Here is a 21,810-nt window from a genome sequence, read left to right as displayed (position 1 = left end):
TAAGGTGTAACACCAAACTCAGGGCCGCCCTGTAGCCTCCAATAGCAGAAACGGACAAACATTTCTCGTCTCTGAGGAAGGTTAAAAAGTCTGCTATTCGCTGAATAGAGGTTGCAAGTGGAGAAAACCCCCGTTAACGACACCAATCACAGTAGATCGCCCATTTGCCTTGGTAAACCGCGGAGGTCGACTTTCTGAGACTGCTGGACATATGCCCTGCTGTTCACTGAGAAAAGCCTCTCGCTCGGAGGAGATACTTGATAGCCTCCAACCGTGAAGAGACGGGTTCTAATGACTGGTGGAACCTTTCCGCATGCGGCTGACACAGGAGATGTCGGCAAGGGGGAATTTCCCACGGAACCTCTGACAACGACGACAACAGATCTGGGAACCATTCTGCTAACACTAAAGGATCTGGGATCACTGAACAGACTATCTCCAGCTTCCTGTTGAAGCGAGTCGCAAAAAGGTCCAGCATGGGTCTCCCCCAACCCTGGATGAGCTTGTCTGCTACCACTTGATGAAGGGATAACTCCATGCCTACGAGCTCATCCCGACGACTGAGTTTGTCTGCGACCACATTCCGTTTGCCTGGGATATACCTGGCTGAGAGCTCTACCAATTGCTGACCACCCACTGATGAGCCTCGACAGTCAAGGCGTGAAGTTGACGAGAAACCAGGCCTCCCTGCTTGTTCAGATAGGTTACCACCATGGTGTTGTCCGACATGAGAACGACAGAAAGACCTTCTACCTTCTCCCGAAACTCCTTCAGACCCAGGAAGCCTGCCTTCAAATCCAAGATGTTGATATGTTGCTGTTCGTCCTCTAAACTCCAAATGCCTGAAGTGATGAGGCCACCTAAATGAGCCCCCAAACCTGCGAGGGAGGCGTCTGAGAACAGAAGGCAGTCCGGAGGAAGAGAACACAGAGGGACACCCTTCAAAAGATTCCGGTCATCCAACCACCAACGAAGGTTTTCTCTCACTTCCGGAGACAGAGGAACCTTTAACAGGGTGTGAGTCCCCCGCTGGAGACCAGAATTCTCTCAGTCTCCATTGCAGAGACCGAAGATGAAGACGCCCATGAGGGACCAGCTTCTCCAGGGAAGACAACACTCCCAGAAGAACCTGCCACTGATGAGCTGACTGATGTGGTTCCGACAGGAAGTTGCGCACCATCACTCGCAACTTTCCAATCTCTGATCCGACGGGAAAACTTTTGCAACTGTCGTATCGATGACCATGCCCAGGTAGAGAATCCTTTGACTGGGTACGAGGTTCAACTTTTCCTGGTTGACTACGATGCCCATTTCCAGACAGAACCGAAGTAGACAATCCCTGTCCTGCAGCAGCTTTTCCCTGGAAACTGCCATGACCAACCAATCGTCGAGGTACCTCAGCAAACGGATCCCCTGAGCAGGGGCCCAACTTGGCACGAGAGAGAAGACCCTTGTGAACACTTGAGGGGCTGTTAGCCCGAAGCATAGGACTTTTGAACTCGAAGACCTTGTCCCCAAGAGAGAGGCGAAATAACTTCCTGGACATCGGATGAAAAGGGATTTGGAAGTATGCCTCCCTTAAGTCTATTGACAGCATGAAGTTGCCTTCCCTCACGGCTGCCAACACCGAACGCAGGGTCTCCATCTTGAACCGTGTCTTCCTGATGAAGTGATTCAAGGTGGATAAGTCGATCGCAGGTCTCCATCCTCCGACGCCTTGGACACCAAAAAGATGCGACTGTAAAACCCCGGAGACGGACACGCCACTTCCTCTATCGCATCCTTGTCCAGCATCTTCTGCATTTCCTCCCAAAAAGCCAAGAACTTCAGAGAATCTGGAGGATATGCCTTCCTGAGCTGTGGCTTGTCAGACAGAGGAGGAGAGAAGTCGAATGGCAGTAGGTACCTGACCCAAAGGAATCTACCATCCATTTCCCCACCTCATAACTCTGCCACTTGGCCCAATGGCCTGCCAGGCACCCTCCCACCCATGGCGCAGGAGAGGGAGAGGTGCCTAACCTACTGACGGCCCCCTTTACCTCTGCCCCTTGGGCCCCTTCTTGGCATAAAGGAATGAGAGCGAAAGGGACGTTGGTCCTCTGACCTAGGCCAAGTCGAACGGGAAGGCCCTGCCGAAATTGAACTCCTCGACAGCCTACCAGGCAACGATCTTCTTGACTGCTGCTGGACGGGGAGGAGGAGGAGGAGAAGATGGACATCTCCGAGGACGAGACTCGGACTTAGACATGGCCTGGTGCACCAGTCTGTCTTTGGTGTCAGCCAGGCGCCGGTCTATCGCATTTTCGAGCTCGGTCCAAGAAAACAAAAATTGGGTCTCCAACAAAACATTCTCAATGCCAGCAAGGACTCTGTGTCAACTGATCTCTCCATCCTAGATAAAGCTGCGTCTCTTCTAATCAGAAGGTTAGCCCATAAATTACCACTGAGGTGAGCCATATATGAAAGCACCTTGCCTCCGGACTGCAACAGACTGGCAAGCAAGGATGCACTCACCAACCCTTCTGGGGACCTGTCAGAAGCTATCTTGGCAATGACCACAGACCAGAAGTCCAGCCAAGACACCGTCTGCAACATGGATGTTGCCGTAGATTCCAACACTGAGGCATCTTGTGGAAACAAGGACGGAGCCACCGACCTCACCTGGTCCAAAGTCAATCCTGGCTTCAGGCGAATGACATCCGGGTTAAGATGGTGCAACATAAAAAATGCAGAGTTCATAGTATAGTACTTCCTATGTCTTGTGAGAGGCGGGGGGAGTAGCTTGGCAGAGCCCCTAGAACGAAGCAAACCGTCCTGGTCCGAAACAGAGCATTAACCTTATGCAAGACCGACTGGACGTGCCCCGACAAGGGAAGCTGAAGAGATGATTTGGGATCCTGCGTAGCTCCCGCCAAGGCTTCCAAGCAAGGAGTGTAAGACGACTGAGCCTGAGTCCTACTTTCCAAATTGTTGAACCCATGAATGAGATCTACAACTTCCAAAAAGAAAGACAAAAACTCTTGCGTGTCTCCCTCCTCCTGCTCCGGCAATGGAGAGCAACGACAAGAAGAATGTGTAGGCTCCTCTAAGGCACCTTCCTCATTAAAATTAACGGAAGGATCAGCAGCCAAACAGCCCAAAACACCACTACAACACTAGAAACATCGCTATGCACTCTTCCAACAGATGACTCACTAACATGTCCGTGAATGGTCACATACGAACGTAGTTGGAGAGGAATCCCAAACACTCGAGATCGAAAGAGAATCCCCCAAAGTCGAACTCTTGGAAGCACCAGGGAGAGGAGCAGGCAAACACTCCTGCTGCACCAACTCCGCGCTCACCACCTTCGACCTCTTGACAGGCACCTTGAGATCCTTACAGCAACGAATAGGCCCTGGAGAAGTAGGAGCACTTTCATCATGTGCATGGACAGGGGAGGTTGCAACACACTCGCTATGTGCACGGACGGGGGAGGTTGCAACACACTAGCGATTCGATGCAGAGGACAAAGCAGCCACTGCAGATTGCACAGGGGAAGATACATTAACACTCTCCGAAACACCAACACTCTCGAGAACAGGTCCACGTTGTTCCTCCCTCGTAGGCGAAGAAAGAGCAAAGTCCTTACCCTTCCAACACTTGATACGCCGACGTGGCGTAGAGGGGGAAGAGGAAGAGGAAGACAGCACTGGTTTCTTACGCGGTCTCTTCGCAGGAGGCGGGGATGAAGCAACACGTTTCCTTCCAGTCCTCCCAGCTGAGAAGGCAGCCAACTTATCATCCAAAACAGAATGCAACCTCTTAAGCACTACCAGGCATACAACCTCAGACTGATCTGCAAAAGAAGGCTCCGATGGCATGGAAGGGAGATGCAGCGAACTGGGCAGCAGAGATGACGTCACGGCTGAGAGAGGCAGTGCAGAGGAGACAACTGGGAGTGACGTCATCGATAGAAGTAACGTCACAAGTGGTGATGACGTCACGGCATCCCCTCGGTCTGAAGGGGAAGCAGACGCCACTGGCGGAGGAATACACAACGACTGATCCCGTGACATCATCAACAGGGCTGACGGCACGGCTTCCCTCAGACTCAAAGAAGCGGCAACAGTCACTGGCAGAGCAATACAAGATGGCTGACCTCGGCTACCCAGGAAGACAAGGCTGGGAGTAGAGGGGAGGGCCTGGCCGGCCTGAGGAGGGGGGTAGCTAGCCTCCATAAAGTGTGCTAGTAACCCCTCCAAGGATGGGGAACCCCCTAGCCCGAGTGTCTTCCAAATCGCCGCCATCTTGGATGCCTCCGACTCTGGAATAAATGAGAATGATGAAAAAGCCTTCCCCTTCCCAGGAATCAAATTTACTCCCGAAGAAGAAGGGGCGACATTACAAAAATCAGCCTGAAGGCCTCCCGATACTTCCAGTGACGAATCAATGGAAGAAAAGGAAGGAGAGACAGGCACAATGCTACTATGGGGGGTGAGTACTGCAGGAGACGAAGCATCGGGAAGAGACGAAGCATCAGAAAGAGACGAAGCATCGGGAAGAGGCGAAAAACTTTCCCATGAAGGAAGAGTTGAAACACTCCGATGCTCTCTCTTGCTATTAACCCTCTTACGCCGAGTGGAAGTATTAAACGTCGAGTCAAAATGTCTCCCGTATGCCGAATGGACGTCTCATACGTCAACTCAAAAAAGTTTTTTTAAAAATTCGCGGAAAAATACTTATATGCCTACCAGCCGAAAACTTTTGAATCACGCGCCTTGGGGGATGCTGGGAGTTCACGGATCAAGGCGTTGTTTTGTTTACAATCGCTACACAGGCGTGCAAGCGCGAATTTCTTTCTTATCGCACTAAAAAGTATCAGTGACATCTCAAAAATTATTTCGTCACTGACATAATTTTTGCACCATTTTAAATTATCCTTTACATGAAGTATTATATATGAAAATGTGCGCAATTTCATGTAAAATACAAAAAAAAAAATTACTCATGATTGTAGCTTTTATCAGTTTTGAAATATTTTCATATAAATAATGATGTGCAAAAATTTCAACCTTCGGTCAACTTTGACTCTACCGAAATGGTCGAGAAACGCAATTGTAAGCTAAAACTCTATATTATAGTAATATTCAATCATTTGCCTTCATTTTGCAACAAATTGGACGTCTCTAGCACAATATTTCGATTTATGGTGAATTTATGAAAAAACTTTTTCCTTACGTTCGCGCAGTAACTCTTCCGATAAATTTTTTCCTGCGATTGTCCTAATGCTTGCACCATTTTAAATTAGCCGTTACATAAAGTTTTATATATGGAAATGTGCGCAATTTCATGCACAATACAACTAAAAAACAACTCATGGTTGTAGCTTTTATCAGTTTTGAAATATTTTCATATAAATAACGTTAAGTGCAAAAATTTCTACTTTCGGTCAACTTTGACTCTACCGAAATGGTCGAAAAACGCAATTGTCAGCTAAAACTCTTATATTATAGTAATATTCAATCATTTACCTTCATTTTGCAACGACTTGGAAGTCTCTAGCACAATATTTCGATTTATGGTGAATTTATGAAAAAAAAAAAAAAAAAATTTTCCTTACGTCCGCGCGGTAACTTCCGAAAAAATCTGAATTTTTTTTGTGTGATTGTCGAAATGTTTGCACCAATTAAAATTAGCCGTTACATAAAGTTTTATATATGAAAATGTGCGCAATTTCATGTAGAATACAACTAAAAATGATTGAAGGTTGTAGCTTTTCTCTTTTTTCAAAATATTTGCATATAAATCACGATAAATAGAAAAAAAAACCACGTTCGGTCAAATTTGACTACCGAAATAGTTGAAAAACGCAATTGTAAGCTAAAACTCTTACGGCATAGTAATATTTAGTCATTTATCTTCATTTTGAAACAAATTTGAAGTCTCTAGAACAATATTTGATTTATGGTGAATTTTTGAAAAATATATTTAACTTCCCTCCGCGCGCCGATTCGCGGCCGCAAGTCTCCGAAATGCGTACATCGCATTATCCTAATATTTGCTTCTTTTCATATTAGCCTTTTTATAGAGTTTCATATATCAAAATGTGCGCAAATTCATGAAGAATACAATAAAAAATAATTGAAGGTTGTAGCTTTTCCCATCTCCGAAATATGTGCATATCAAAAAATATATATATAAAAATTTCGACATTCGGTCAACTTTAACTTGTCCGAAATGGTCGAAATCTGCAATTCTAATCTAAAACTCTTACAGTATCGTAATATTCAATCATTTGTCTTCATTTTGAAACAAATTGGAAGTCTCTAGAACAATATTTAGATTTTCGGTGAATTTTTGAAAACAACATTTTTTTACGTCCGCGCGTTACGAATTCGTACATCATTTTGTGATAATATTTTTCCGGTGTTGCTTTTATTGTTTTACAATGTATTATATATCAAAATGATTGCAATTCAGTGTACAATACAACGAAAAAAAGTAACTTGTTAGGTTTGACCGTTTTTTGCACAGCGTGATTTGAATACAATTATGTATGATTTTTTTTTTTTCGCTACCATATATCGCATTATTTACATAGGATAATGATATTATTTTTCATTTCTGATGGTTGCATAATAAACTTCAGGTAATGACAAAAAAAGGAGCCAAAAATGAACTCTTAATCTTCAAAACTAAGCGCGTTGTGATTTTTTGAAAAAATTATTTTTTCTGCTTCCGCGCTCACTCCAAACCGGCCCCGGCATACGGGAGAGGTTTTGATTTTTAGGGCTTTGGCGTAAGAGGATTAAACGACTTCCACTGCTCTTTATGCCATGCCAGGCATTCCGCGCGAGGATTCGTTATAGTACAAAAATTAGAGCGGCACAAGCTACATGTTTTGTGGGGATCAGTCGCCACCGAAGCCAAAAAGCTAGAACAAGTAAAACCTGGAATTCCGGGGCACACATGTTGATGAGGCTGAGAAGGAGCAGAAGCAGCCATAATATCAGCCCCACACACACACACACACTAAACACAGACGAAACAGGCAATGAACCTGGTAAAGGCCGAGAGGGGTCAACCACGACTCTCGCACAGGCAGTTAAAGAAAAGACTTCGACACGGTGGCGTAGGTGCATGGTCTTTGACCACTCTTCACCCGATCTACGCATACGTTGCCAGATATCACACGATTCCTTGCTTTCATCTGCTTTTTAACTGGATCCAGCTAGGCGCTAGAAATTATCCTATTGTTAAGACCGAAGGTTTGTTCGCGTATGAACAAAAATATACTAAATATAGAAACTGGGAAATTTAGAAAATGGGTATTCATCACAGAATTAGTTAAATCGAGAAAATAGGAATCAGTAAGAATATTTTAAGAGTATGAACAAATATTCTCATGATTGTCAGAAGATTACATTGCAATTAATTACGATAATACTGGGGATAATCACGCAAGGGGTTAAAAGAACGGGTTCTTCTTCCATATTTTCTTCTGTTCTTTGCAAAATTTCTTACATGCAGAATAGGCACCAGAGCAAACTTTTAACTTATGGGTGGCAAAAGAAAGATGTTCCAAACAGTTTTTAACTTGTGACCCTGTCTATTCGTATCTCTGAAAGTTCTTCTTAAGTAGAGTAGTGTCTGTACATACGCATGCCTCCTTGACAGGTTGGGGAGGCCATTGGGAGGATTGTCAAGCTAGGGGAAAATGGTCACCTGGTCTGAGGAAGTGTCATATCAATTTCCCAGGCCTATTGGCTTGTTACTACATGTATGTAGAGCAATACACCAAAAAATAATAACTTATCATACTGAACACACTCAGGAGCCCTACTACCTTTTAAAAGATACTGATGGGTTAAGTCATTGTGCACAATCCTTAACCAGCCTAAAACAATTTCATTCCTCCTATCTGCTTGAAAGGGAGGACATTAACTAATGTTGCTTCTTATGCTGTTAAATTAAGTTTGAATATTGCCTTACAAATGCCATTTATACTATTTACCAAAATTTTATATTTGCCAGTATTAACATATATAAAATCTGCATAAATGAAGCACCATTAATAAAGAAAATGATCATGTAAATAATGACTTATGTATATCGCAATTCACTGTATGCATTCTACCACATCTAAGAACAACAAGCAGTATTCTACAAGCTATGAAAGGTGTCCACTTACTTCCAAAACAGACTAGAATGGCATCTTTTTCTATTTGAGTAACATTTTTTACATTGAGGTTGTGTCTTGGAATAACAGTAGCCATTCCATCCATGTCATCATCGTCATCAGGAATCCAGGTGGTACCCGTATTGAGGTTGATTAGGTTGTGTCGGAGAATGTCCTCTGTCCCGTAACTACGAGTTACATCTACACACATTAATGGGTACTCTAGGTCTGGCGTTATTACCATCTCAAAAACTCTTAATGGATGCGGCAAATAACACTCACTTTGCTGCAAGGAGGAAAAAGTGCAGATCAGTTGTCTAATATACATACCAAAATATTTCAACTAATAATTCATATACTACATATAGGTTTGTAGCTACAACTATAGTTAATATATATACATGGTGACCTTGAATTATTACATGTCACAATGTCAAAATGAGGAATTTTCACTAATGTAGATGAGCAATACTATTACAAATTAACAAATAAAAAATGTTAAATATTACTATACATGAATTTATTGAAAACTAACCTTGAGAAGCATAAATTTGTTGAGTGGATCATACCACTGCATCAGGTACAATGAAGTATTTGTGGCACCACACAGGTACTTGTAGCCATTATAAGGATTACGGCCCACACAACATCTCAAGGTGCCCTTTGTGTCTGGAACCTTAGAAATTAGTAAAATAATTATACAAATGAAATGACTAAATGATCTCTACTCTAATATGTATAGTATTCCATCATTTTAAAATATTAAAATCATTAGTTTTGAAAAACCTTAGGCCAGTCACAGTTTCACTAAAGCCAGTCTTTCCTAAATTGGAAGTAAAACATTACTTAACCCTCTTACGCCGGAGCCCTAAAAATCAAAACGTCTCCCGTATGCCGGGCCTGGTTTGGAGTGAGCGCGGAAGTGGAAAAAATAATTTTTTCAAAAAATTACAGCGCGCGTTACTTTTGAAGATTAAGAGTTCATTTTTGGCTCCTTTTTTTGTCATTGCCTGAAGTTTAGAATGCAACCATCAGAAATGAAAAATAATATTATTATCATATGTAAATAATGCGATATATGGTAGCGAAAAAAAAAAAATTCATACATAATTGTATTCAAATCACGCTGTGCAGAAAACGGTCAAAGCTAACCAGTTACTTATTTTTGCGTTGTATTGTACACTAAATTGCGATCATTTTGATATATAATACATTGTAAAACAATAAAAGCAACACCGGAAAAATATTATCACAAAATGATGTACGAATTCGTAACGCGCGGACGCAAAAAAATATTTTTTTCAAAAATTCACCGTAATTCTAAATAATGTTCTAGAGACTTCCAATTTGTTTCAAAATTAAGACAAATGATTGAATATTACGATACTGTAAGAGTTTTAGATTAGAATTGCAGATTTCGACCATTTCGGACGAGTTAAATTTGACCGAATGTCGAAATTTTAATATATATATTTTTTCATATGCACATATTTCGAAGATGGAAAAAGCTACAACCTTCAATTATTTTTTATTGTATTCTTCATGAATTTGCGCACATTTTGATATATGAAACTCTATAAAAAGGCTAATATGAAAAGGAGCAAATATTAGGATAATGCCATGTACGTATTTCGGAGACTTGCGGCCGCGAATCGGCGCGCAGAGTGAAGGTAAATATATTTTTCAAAAATTCACCATAAATCACAATATTGTTTTAGAGACTTCAAATTGTTTCAAAATGAAGAAAAATGACGGAATATTACTAGGGCCGTAAGAGTTTTAGCTTACAATTGCGTTTTTCAACTATTTCGGTAGAGTCAAATTTGACCGAACGTGGTTTTTTTCTATTTATCGTGATTTATATGCAAATATTTCGAAAAAAGAGAAAAGCTACAACCTTCAATCATTTTTAGTTGTATTCTACATGAAATTGCGCACATTTTCATATATAAACTTTATGTAACAGCTAATTTTAAATGGTGCAAACATTTCGACAATCGCACAAAAAAATTCTGATTTTTTCGGAAGAGTTACCGCGCGAACGTAATTTTTTTTTTTTCATAAATTCACCATAAATCGAAATATTGTGCTAGAGACTTCCAAGTCGTTGCAAAATGAAGTAAATGATTGAATATTACTAGAATATAAGAGTTTTAGCTTACAATTGCGTTTTTCGACCATTTCGGTAGAGTCAAAGCTGACCGAAAGTTGAAATTTTTGCACTTAACGTTATTTATATGAAAATATTTCAAAACTGATAAAAGCTACAACCATGGTTTTTTTTTGTTGTATTGTGCATGAAATTGCGCACATTTCCATATATAAAACTTTATGTAACGGCAAATTTAAAAGGGTGCAAACATTAGGACAATCGCACGAAAAAATGTATCGGAAGAGTTATCGCACGAACGTAAGGAAAAAGTTTTTTCATAAATTCACCATAAATCGAAATATTGTGCTAGAGACGTCCAATTTGTTGCAAAATGAAGGCAAATGATTGAATATTACTATAATATAAGAATTTTAGCTTACAATTGCGTTTCTCGACCATTTCTGTAGAGTCAAAGTTGACCGAAGGTTGAAATTTTTGCACTTATCGTTATTTATATGAAAATATTTCAAAATTGATAAAAGCTACAATCATGAGTATTTTTTAGTTGTATTGTGCATGAAATTGCGCACATTTTCATATATAATACTTCATGTAAAGGATAATTTAAAATGGTGCAATAATTATGTCAAAGTGACGAAATAATTTCCGAGATGTGTCACTGATACTTTTTAGTGCGATAAGAAAGAAATTCGCGCTTGCGCGCCTGCGTAGCGATTGTAAACAAAACAACGCCTTGATCCGTGAACTCCCAGCATCCCCCAAGGCGCGTGATACAAAAGTTTTCGGCTGGTAGGCCTATAAGTATTTTTCCGCGAATTTTTAAAAAAACTTTTTTGAGCCGACGTATGATACGTCCAATCGGCATACGGGAGACATTTTGACTCGACGTTTAATACGTCCAATCGGCGTAAGAGGGTTAAATTAACAACAAATGTAACTATAATTAACCTTGTGCTGATAGCACATGACTTTCATCTATATCTATCTTTTGTGTTTTACTGCAACGTTGGCCAATTTACTAAAAACTCGCAAGAACTTCCTTGCAACTTCTCAAGTAGCAATTAAGTTTATGGAGTGACATAACTTGCACTTTCTAATAACAGAAGTTCATCAACATAGCGATAAGGAAAAATTTATGTATTTGCCTCACCACATATCACATTTGTGTACAACTTGTCCCAAATTGGTTTTCTGCCCAGAGAGATAAAGGTGCCTCAAAGGTGATCTTTGTGTGAGCAAGTGTATCTTTGCATGTGTGCACACAAGTGGTTAGCACTGTTTATTAAAATTACAAATTTATAATTACTAATCTAGCATAATGGCTAATATCTGCTTCCAGTGACATCTGAACCGACACCTTCGGATTGTGAGCCTCCTGTATTACTCCTAACTACCTTTGATGGTGAGCAAATAGACCTAGTACTCAATTCTTTTGCATTAGGAAGATCTACCTGTGATTTTAAGTGCTAACAGCATGTTGGAAAGCTACTTGGATACACTAATTAAGCTTTCAATTACAAATTTTAGATCAGAAATTGAAGAAATAATCGCTTGAGTATGAAATTTATTTCTAAACCTCATGTCTCTTCACAGACCACTGTAGCTTCATGATTAAGAAGTGCCCTCCTTACCTCTTCGTCATAAGATCAAAAACTTCCTGGGATATAGAAAACCTTCATTTCTCAATTTTTACAATACTTCATTCAGAATAGATGCATCTGCTTTAAAATGACAATTTTTAAAGTACGTAATTTGCATTTTTCTTAACATACAAACCTGAGGTCTTTACATATGGGATTAACTGTCAGCACGCTGGAAACTGGCTGTTAAACTTTTCAAAGTGGTCATGGTAATAGCTACCAATGGCAGAGGTGGAAACACCATCCACCAAGTCGGTGTGAATTTAATTCTACGCAGTTTACCTTTTGGCCCAGGTAAGAGAATGACGGGTGGTAAGTGGTGAGCCCTTTATGTAAAAAACTCAGGCTTCTATGTTAGGAAAAATACAAAATACTTTAACAATTGTGAGTTGTTCCCACACAACTACAAACCATCGGTCTTTACATATGGGAGACTTACTTTTGGAGGGAAGATTCTAAGTATAAGGAAGATTCTGAGTATATCTCTGAACTGACTGGTGGTTCAGCTCAAAAGGAAATCATATCTCCTGTTGCTAGAGAGGAAGGAAGGATTTCCATTTACTAATCCATATGGAGCTCTATTATAGATAGGACACTTTGTCATCTAGATCACCTGCATGCATGCCCATCCAGCACGATAGCTTGTCCACTGTTCCTCTGCCCACTGGAAGTTCCTCGTTGGATGAGTGGGTTATGTACTCGCCTACTGATATGGTAGTCGTGAGTTTGATTCCCAGCTCTGCCAACGTGGAATCAGAGGAATTTATTTCTGATGATTAGAAATTAGTTTCTCAACATAACCTGGTTCAGATCCCACAATAAACTGTAAGTCCCATAGCTAGCCAAGTAAAAAATATCTAATCCTTCGGGCAAGCCCTAGGAGAGCTGTTAATCAGCTCAATGGTCTGGTAAAACTAAGATATACTTACTTGCCCACTGGAAGAGGAAGACAGGAAAAAGGGAGGAGGCCAGTTCCACACACCACCTAGCAGCAACACACCTTAAGCAAGATGCAACCTGTCCTTCAAGAGCTCAATGAGTCCAAGGGCCAATAAGCAATGTCCCAAGGTAAAGGGAGATGAATGTTATCTGCATAATTACATTCCATTCTAGCAATCATCTGACAGGTTTTTCCTGAATGTGATGGACAGACCAATGGCCCTGACCTCGAAAAATCTGGCCCAAATCATACTGATGTCCACCAGGAAGTTGCAGAGAACGCTCATTTGATCATCTCACTAGTCGGAGAAATGACAATTTGAACATTTCTCAGCCAACTCAAAGCTAACAAACCAATCATGGCATTGGGCTGAAAGTCTAGCCTTTAAGAAGGCTACATAGATGTCATACTGTTATTGGAATCACAGGGCCACGTAAGTAGAATGATCAATTTCACTGATCACCTTTGAAACATATAGAACAGCAAAAACCATAAGTGACCAGATGTAAATGGATACCAAAGATGTGTTGCTTTGTTCCACGGTGCGAGAAGACAGAACAGAACAGCGCCAACTTCAGTCAGTAAGTCAAGAAAAGAATGACTATGATCAACCTTCTTCAGAGGTTGAACAAATTCCGAAGTCAAGGTGCCAAGATCAACTGTCCTAATCTCCCAACTTCAGTGAATTCATTGTTGTAAACTGTCCCTATCTGCTGACTTCAACAAATGAATTGTTGAAATTACATCTATCTTCTTTGGGATGTGTCTGGTTGGCCATTGTACTGTATTTTCTACTCTCTACTCGTCTTATTCTTTGTAATGAACACCATATTCTTACTAAGCTTGAATTATAAGTCAATGGCTCCTGTGGACTTGTTCCATATGAATAGAGTTCATCTTCTGAATATAATAATAATAACCTGGATTTCTTTCAAGTTAACATCTAGATACTTATGTGGGACTTTCATAAAATGACAAATTTTTGATCAATTTGTATTTTTCATAGCTAACAACCTGAGGTCTTAACAACAGGATAAATCTTCTTGTGCCAGCTGGAAACCAGTTAAAACAATCAAAGATTGTAAAGCAAGGAATCTGTGAGATCTGGCAACTCATGCATATACGAGGTGAACTTCTGTGAAATTGTGGTTACTTTCATGAGCAACCACCAGTTTCTGTATATTTCTGAAGGTTGGTTCCACTACTTATGGTTTCACCAAGTTTTATATGAACAAAAATCAAATACTATATACGTATTTATTTCAGGTAACAGCTATGGCTACAGGCAATCCCTGGTTACTGGCAGGGGTTCTGTTCACAACACCACAATGAAAACCGGAATTTGCTGATAACCGAAAATCAGTGATGATCTCCAGTTATCGATGCCATTGTTAAGTGGAGATTGGCAATGATAACCGGGGATCAGCACATATTGATGCCGAAAATCCAGTTGTTGTTGCTATACAAGCGCTGTAAAACCAGATCATCGAGGACTGTCTGTAACCTAAAATCTTGTTACTAACAACTCTATACAAGTAATCTAGGAACCAGTTTTGTAGATGAAGTATTTAGAGTTCAATTTATTAGCCTTAAATCTCCACAACCACCAGTTGCTTTGCAACCCATATGCAAAACTTCACAACAACCATTTAGGGAGCATGGTGACTGTGACCTTTTTGTGGACATAAGAAAGAGACATCTTACGTGCCTGAAAACAAGAGTACTTTCAAGTTCTGTAACTGCTGTTTCACGATGCTATAAAGAGTGACACCTACTTGTTTCCAATTATGTTCCAAAGCTGAGCTTCTTGAAATAGACTTGCAATACAGTACGTACAGGCAGTCCCTGGTTATTGGTGGGGTTTCCATTCCGTTGGCTTGACAATGAGCAAAATTTGCCAATAACCAAAAATTGCAGATTTTTGGCACTGATAACCGGATTTTGGTGCCAATATAACCAGTTAATGGCACCTCTGTTAGGTATGTATTGGCTCCAATACCTGATTATCAGCACCAATAAATGGAAATTGGCACATTTTGGCAGCGGCATAAAAACGGAATGCCAATAACCAACTCCGCCAATAACAGGGGACCATGTGTGTTGTACTTTTTTATCTTTTTATTTTTACCCAGTCCTTAGTTTATGAGTAGAAATTTGCAACTAAGTATTGTTGGTTCATATGATATGTTTAAATGTCCAATATCTTGGAATACAGACTTCACCAGATAATCAAACTAAAACATTTTACTATAACCAACCAGTATAACCCTAGAGGGAACTATACATGCTGTGTGTCTCACCTACCTTAGTCGTAATTGCATACTTTCTAGGAAGAAACTTTTCAGGAATCTTATTCATAGGTAAAGAAAATTTATGCAAGTGACGATTATGAAGACCAATTAACTCATGTCTATACAGGTATGGACCCTTTCCTGAAAAATAAAATGTTAGCAATGAAAATGCTGGAAAGAAAGGAAAAAGATAAATGTTTAACAGGTTTGCAATCTCTTATTCATAATTCTAATAACCGAAAAGTTCTAAAAATAAATATTTTTCGAGATAAGTTATCATTGACAAAAGTCAAACAGTACAACTATAGTGGCACCTCGTTTGTCGAACGTTCCTTATGTAAACTTTCCGTTTTTTTTAACAAAATTTTTGAGAAAATTTTGTATCGTTTGTCGAACAAATGGTCGTACTTCGAACTGACTGATCATCTAGTTTATACTTGTATTCGACAGCCTTCTGGGTCTTACAAGTTAAACGGTATTAAAAAATTTTTTCATCTACAATTTATAATTTAATGATAACCATATTCGACAAAATAAATAAAAGTATAAAGCATTTAATATAAAATTTAATTTTCAATATAACATTTAGCATAAAAAATGTATAAAATCGTACGTAACCGCGGTGACGTCATGCCCAGCTGACTTGAGACTGAACAAGGGAGCGTTGATATGTTGAGGAGAGAAGGAGAAGAGAGAGTTAAAATGTTGCTGTATGCATGTAAAACCAATAACAATTCACATTAAAAAGGCAATTTCCCAATAAATTTAACGTAATGATAAAATATGAAAACAATCACATGCAATACAGGAAAAAAAAAAAAAAACAGGAAAAAAAAAAAAAAAAAAAAAAAAAAAAAAAAAAAAAAAGAGAGAAAGTCTTAATTGAGCCAGTGTTTGGTGCGCCAAGTGAGACGGTCACAAAGCTTTTCACAAAATTTAGCATAAACGATTAACAGAATCATTAGTCATTGCAGTGATACACAGCTACCTTGAGGTAGAGGGAGGGTGCGTTTATATTTTTGAGGAATAATGAATGAATGATTTTAAGTTATCTTGCGTCGTGGTATTATTAAGGAGAGAGGAAACAGTAAAATCTTTACTATAGTAATATGTACGTAAAAGCAGTAAAAGGAGTACCAATTCACATAAAAAATAAAATATTGTTTCACAATAAATTTAACAATGATAAAACATGAAAACAATTAAATGCAATACGTAAAAAAAAAATAAATAAATAAGAAGCTTGCTGGAGTCAGTGTTCGGTGCGCTGAAGGATTCGAGAGAGAGGAAGAGAGAAAATAGAAGGAGAGAGAGAGAGCGAGAGAAGAGAGAGAGAGAGAGAGAGAGAGAGAGAGAGAGAGAGGCTCTGCTTCCCACTGACTTATCACCTGGGTTGGGATATTATTAGCCCATTTCTTTCACTTACACTCGATCACCCCAAATCACTTTTATTTTTGTTACGGTAATATACATATCTAGTGACAATGCGTCTTACAATTCTTTGCCACTGTAAAAGTAACTAAGCTCTGTAATAAACAAACTGGCGCCACTTTCAGCTTCTACATGCCTTTGATTGTTTGTTTGAACGGCATCCTTATAAAAAGTTATTTTATCTTTCTTTCCTTTTCTTGTATTCTTGACTTAATACTTATTTGTTGGCAAAATTCTCACGTTTGTTTTAAAAGTCTGCCATTTGCCAACAGTAAGTTTGATGTATTGTGGCATACTTAATCTCCACACAATCGGACACACACTATTGATTCCTTTGATTATCCTTGTACCTAATATGTGAATAAAATTTATTTTGTTATCAACCTTTGCATGCTGCAACCAATTCAGTTTCCTCAAAGGGTTCCAGTCTCTCCTCCCTCTATCCCCCAGCCAGCCTAGCACCATTTTCACCAAACTGTTCATAAATCTTACCAAAAAAAAAAAAAAAAATTTCAAAAATTTTACTTCATATAGCATACTGTTTCATTACTTTACATTCTTAATTCCACTTTTGAACACATTAATGATAGAAAAAATGTGAAAAGGGGGACTTTTTGGGTTGGCTGGAACGAATTACCCTGATTCCCTTTATTTCTTATGGGGATATTTGTTTCATATTTCGAACAAATCATAAAGATTAAGTTTGAAGAATGAGGTACTACTGTATATATATTTATGATAATGATCATTTAAATAAAATTTGTTTTGATTGCTGTATCCAATTACGGTACTAGTGGTATATATACACCACTAATTTTGATGGGTCAAAAATTAAAAAATAAAAAGTTTGCAATTTACACCAAAGTGAAAATATAGGTAGTCCCCGGGTTACGACGGGTTCGGCTTACGACATTCCGAGGTTAAGGCGCTTCTCAATTATATTCATTAGACATTATTTCCAGGGTTACGATGCATGTTCCAAGGTTACGACGCCAGATGAAATATGACACCAAAAATGCAAAATAATCAATACGTATTTGAAGGTTGTTTTGATGAAACATGCAATAAGAAAGCAGTTTACGTACTTAGTTTTCAATGCACCTAAAGCATTAAAAGTAAGGTTTTCTTAGGATTTTTTATGATGTTCCAGCTTACAACGATTTTCGGCTTATAACGCGTCTCAAGAACGGAACCCCCGTCGTAACCCAGGGACTGCCTGTACACTGTTTTCAATATGCAATAACACAAGTAAGTGGAAGACAAAGTATGTCAAGAAACAATCCAAGAAATAACCCTCAATTGAGATTCATTTCATTACATACCGTACATTTCTGCATATAAGACAACCTTTAAAACCTAAAATTCACCCCTAAAAATTGGGAGTCGACTTATACAGCAATACTAAAGATCAAACCTTGAATTGTAAGATGTGTATCAGTAGGCTAGCCTCAGCCTCAGTGTTATAGCCTAACCACCAACATGCATGAAGATTTGCTTAATGAAATAAAATGACAATAAATATAATAAAACCATTTTCATCTTTATAACAAACAGCCTATTTGAGGAATAATTCAAAATCAATGAAACTTTTATCTATGCGCTCCCAGCTGCGAAAATGCAGAGTTGGTTGCGTTCACAGCAACCTTTATCTTTCGATAACCTTTTAAAAATTTCAATGGTGTAATTACGGTAATAACAATTAGAATAACATAATATTCATTTGTCATTAAAAGTTTTTCATACATATCACAAGATTGATCACGTGCCACCATCATCGGGATTCCAGTCTGCGTCTGGCGAGTCAACTCCAGCTTCGTCTTCGATATCATACAAACCATCTTCGCTACAATCCATAGCATTTTTTAAAAATGATTTTATGACACTTTCTGTTTTCAAGTTCCCCCCTTGCTTTTATGACAAAAGGTGGCAAACATCAAGTGAGGCAGCACACAAAGCTGTTTGTAACTGATTCGAACTATTCAGTCATATGAACGATAATCTTGTGCGATACTTATTGATATTGGTAAAAGGCAATCAGCTCTCTCTCTCTCTCTCTCTCTCTCTCTCTCTCTCTCTCTCTCTCTCTCTCTCTCTCTCTCTCTCTCTCAAAATTCAGGTTTTTTAGAATTCTGGATGAAGCGATTATTGTAAACATGTTGGCATGAGAAAACATTTTTGTTCATTCCTTGTGCAGTGGAGATCTCAAGAAAGCATATGACAATTTTTTAATCAATTTGTATTTTTCATAACTAACAAGCCTGAGGTCTTAACATTAGGATAATACTTGCGCCAAGCTGGAAAACCGGTAGAATTAATAAAAAACTTATGTGATCCAGGGACTATTGGCATCTGTACCGAGTCACGGGGCATTGTAGTTCCCAGAATGCCCTGGGTGTCCCGTGACCTATCAGTTACTCTTCCAACCCAGTTTAGACTGTTAGAGGGGTGGCTTGAGGTGGGGCTTTATATGTTAAGACCTCAGGTTTGTTAGTTATGTAAAACACAAATTTATTAAAAATTTGTCATTCGTTCATATAAAAAAAAACCTTCGGTCTTAACATTAGGATAGACTTACTTATTGGTGGGAGATTAGTCTCTTTAACTGACTGGGAGTTTGCCACCTTCATCCATTTCCGAATAAACATATTCTAAGACAATGGACTACAACCTCAGAACCAGATATATGAGAATCTATTGGTTTCCCTCTCTGGGTGTTTTATACAATACCATAGCTTATTGGATTACAGAAGATGGAGAGCTATCTTTTTTCATAAGAACCTCCTGTCCTTGTATATGGATCTATTATCACCCCACTCTCTCCCTATTACCAAGAGGGGTGTGATGGTACTCTCCCCCTTACTACCCAGAGGTAAAGAAGCTGATAAAAAATGTAGGAAAGAAGTGAGACAAGTCATCTCATTCATTCTGCTTTCATACCTTAATCCTAGCCTGGACACTAACTGACCCGCCAGGGGTACTGGATGAGCTATACCACTTGTTGAGCAGCCACCACCGGACCCAAGGAAAAACTGTCCAAGGATCTATGGGCAACATCTTTTAAATAAAAGGAAGTAAAAGTTGTCCTCTCCACAGAGATATTTTGATTGAATGCCAAAGAAATACTCAAGCCCCTTATGTCATGAGCTCTAGCTCTCTCCAGATTGACACTCCAGTTTCTGTCATGTACGCATTCCTGATCATTGCTCTCAACCAAAACGATATTGTATCCCTGGACACTTCCTTCTTGTTCTGTCCTGCACTCACAAAAAGCCTTCGGCATCCCAGTCTGAGATGCAAAGTTCTTTTTAAGTAAGTTTGTAGTACTCTGACAGGGCATAGCAGCATTTCTTCAGGGTCATCATCCACAAATTCAGAAATTATGAGTTTTGGCTACGAATTCTGGAATAAATTTGAAGACCACAGACTTCCAACCTCTCGAATGCTTCACCACATATGACAGACCCACCCATTTGGTCGAGGCTAAAGCCAATAGGAAGACTGCTCTCAGGGTCAAGCTTCTATCTATGGACTGTTGCAATGGCTCATATGGGGGTTTTGTAAGGCTGCTCAGTACCAAGGTTAAATCTCAATCTGGAGCTTTCAGTTCATGAAGAAGAAATGTCCGCGCCTTTCATCTGCAGAACCAAAGCTAGAGCAGGCCTGTATCCCTTTATGGCAGATACAGACATATGTCTTTCTGTTGAGGTATATCAGAAAATCTGCTAACTGCTGAATAGTAGTCCTGAGTGAAGAAAGGCTCCCTCTGCAACACCAATCACAGTACACGGACCATTTTCCCTGGTACACAGCGGTCGATGCCCTGATATTTCCTGCCATCTGTGATGCTGCCTTCTGAGAAAAGCCTCTTGCTCGCAGGAGGTGCTTGACAGTCTCCACCCATGAAGTGATAGGGACTGCACCAACTGGTGGTACCTCTCCATGTGTGGTTGACACAGTAGGGTGTTCCATGGAGGTAACTCTCTCGGCACATCTATTAGTAGTTCCAACATGTCCAGAAACCATTCTGCCTTCAGCCACAATAGGGCTTGAGGTTCTGAGACTGCATTCACCTTGTTCAGAACCTGATGGATCAGGCAAAATGGAGGAAATGCGTATACATCCAGACTGTCCCATGGGTGTTGTAGAGCATCTTCTGCTACTGCTTCTGCATCAGGGACTACTGAACAATATACTTCCAACTTTTTGTTTTAACTGGTTGAGAACAGGTCTATAATTGGTCTTTCCCAAAAGATGAACATTCTGTCTACCACTTCCTGATGTAAGGACCACTGTTCCTAGAATCTGGTCCCTGCGGCTCAATTTGGCGCCTACTACATTTCTTTTCCCTGGAATATATCTGGCCCTGATGTCTAATAAGTTCTCCACAGCCCACTAGTGAAGTTGAACTGTCATCAGGTGTAACTGACGAGATACCAAGCCTCCTTGTTTGTCTACATAGGCTACTACTGTGGTGTTATCTGACATCAATACCACTGATTGTTCTTTCACTCTCTCCCGGAATTCCTGTAGTGCTAGAAAGGCTGCTTTTAACTCTAGCAAGTTTATATGGAGTTCCTTGTCCTCGTGATTTCAATTCCCTGTAATCATCAGTTCCTCCATGCGCGAACCCCAACCTTCAAGCGATGCATCCAAGAACAGCAGGAGATCCAGAGAAGGTTACTGAAGGGAAATTCCCACTGTCATATTGCTGTCCTGCAACCACCACAGTAGGTCTTTCGTCACCTCTGTCGACAAGGGAATGTGCTCGTATGGGTGATCTACAGTTGGTGAGCAAAATTCCTTCATCCTCCGTTGTAAGGACCGAAGATGTAGTCTCCTGTGTGGCACCAGCTTCTCTAAGGAACTTAGGATTCCCAGGACTACTTGCCACTGTTTTGCTGGTTGTGTTTGTTTTCCTAGAAAGGTATTCACTAAATGTTTGCATTTCTCTACCCTCTGGTCTGAAGGGAAAGCTTTGGCCTTGACTGTGTCTATAATCATACCCAGATACACCAACCTCTGACTGGGATCCAAACTCAACTTCTGGTTTATCACAGTGCCTAGGCTGTGACAAAACTGTAGAAGGATATCCCTGTCCCAAAGTAATTTTTCTTGGGACTATGCTATCACCAGCCAGTCATCCAGGTATCTTATTAACCTGATCCCCCGAGCATGCGCCCATGTCGACATTAGAGTGAATACTTGTAAATACTTGGGGAGACGTTGTCAATCCG

General features: G+C 39.9%; 1 protein-coding gene across 1 annotated transcript in view; it reads right to left on the bottom strand.

Moving 5' to 3' along the window:
- The window catches only part of LOC135210686 (mitogen-activated protein kinase kinase kinase kinase 5-like), a 97,268-nt gene that overhangs the window by 55,037 nt on the left and 20,421 nt on the right, over window positions 1-21,810 (bottom strand). The window contains exons 5-8 of the mRNA XM_064243461.1: window positions 15,759-15,794; window positions 15,159-15,286; window positions 8,697-8,837; window positions 8,174-8,447 (exon numbers count right to left, since the gene is read on the bottom strand). Of these exons, the coding sequence (XP_064099531.1) occupies window positions 8,174-8,447; window positions 8,697-8,837; window positions 15,159-15,286; window positions 15,759-15,794 (579 nt within the window). The remainder of the gene's footprint in view (window positions 1-8,173; window positions 8,448-8,696; window positions 8,838-15,158; window positions 15,287-15,758; window positions 15,795-21,810) is intronic.

The sequence above is a fragment of the Macrobrachium nipponense genome, chromosome 4 (assembly GCF_015104395.2).
Source record: "Macrobrachium nipponense isolate FS-2020 chromosome 4, ASM1510439v2, whole genome shotgun sequence".
In the NCBI taxonomy this organism is placed as follows: domain Eukaryota; kingdom Metazoa; phylum Arthropoda; class Malacostraca; order Decapoda; family Palaemonidae; genus Macrobrachium; species Macrobrachium nipponense.
The sequence above is the reverse complement of the archived record's forward strand: the minus strand, read 5'-3'. Positions and strand labels throughout refer to the sequence as shown.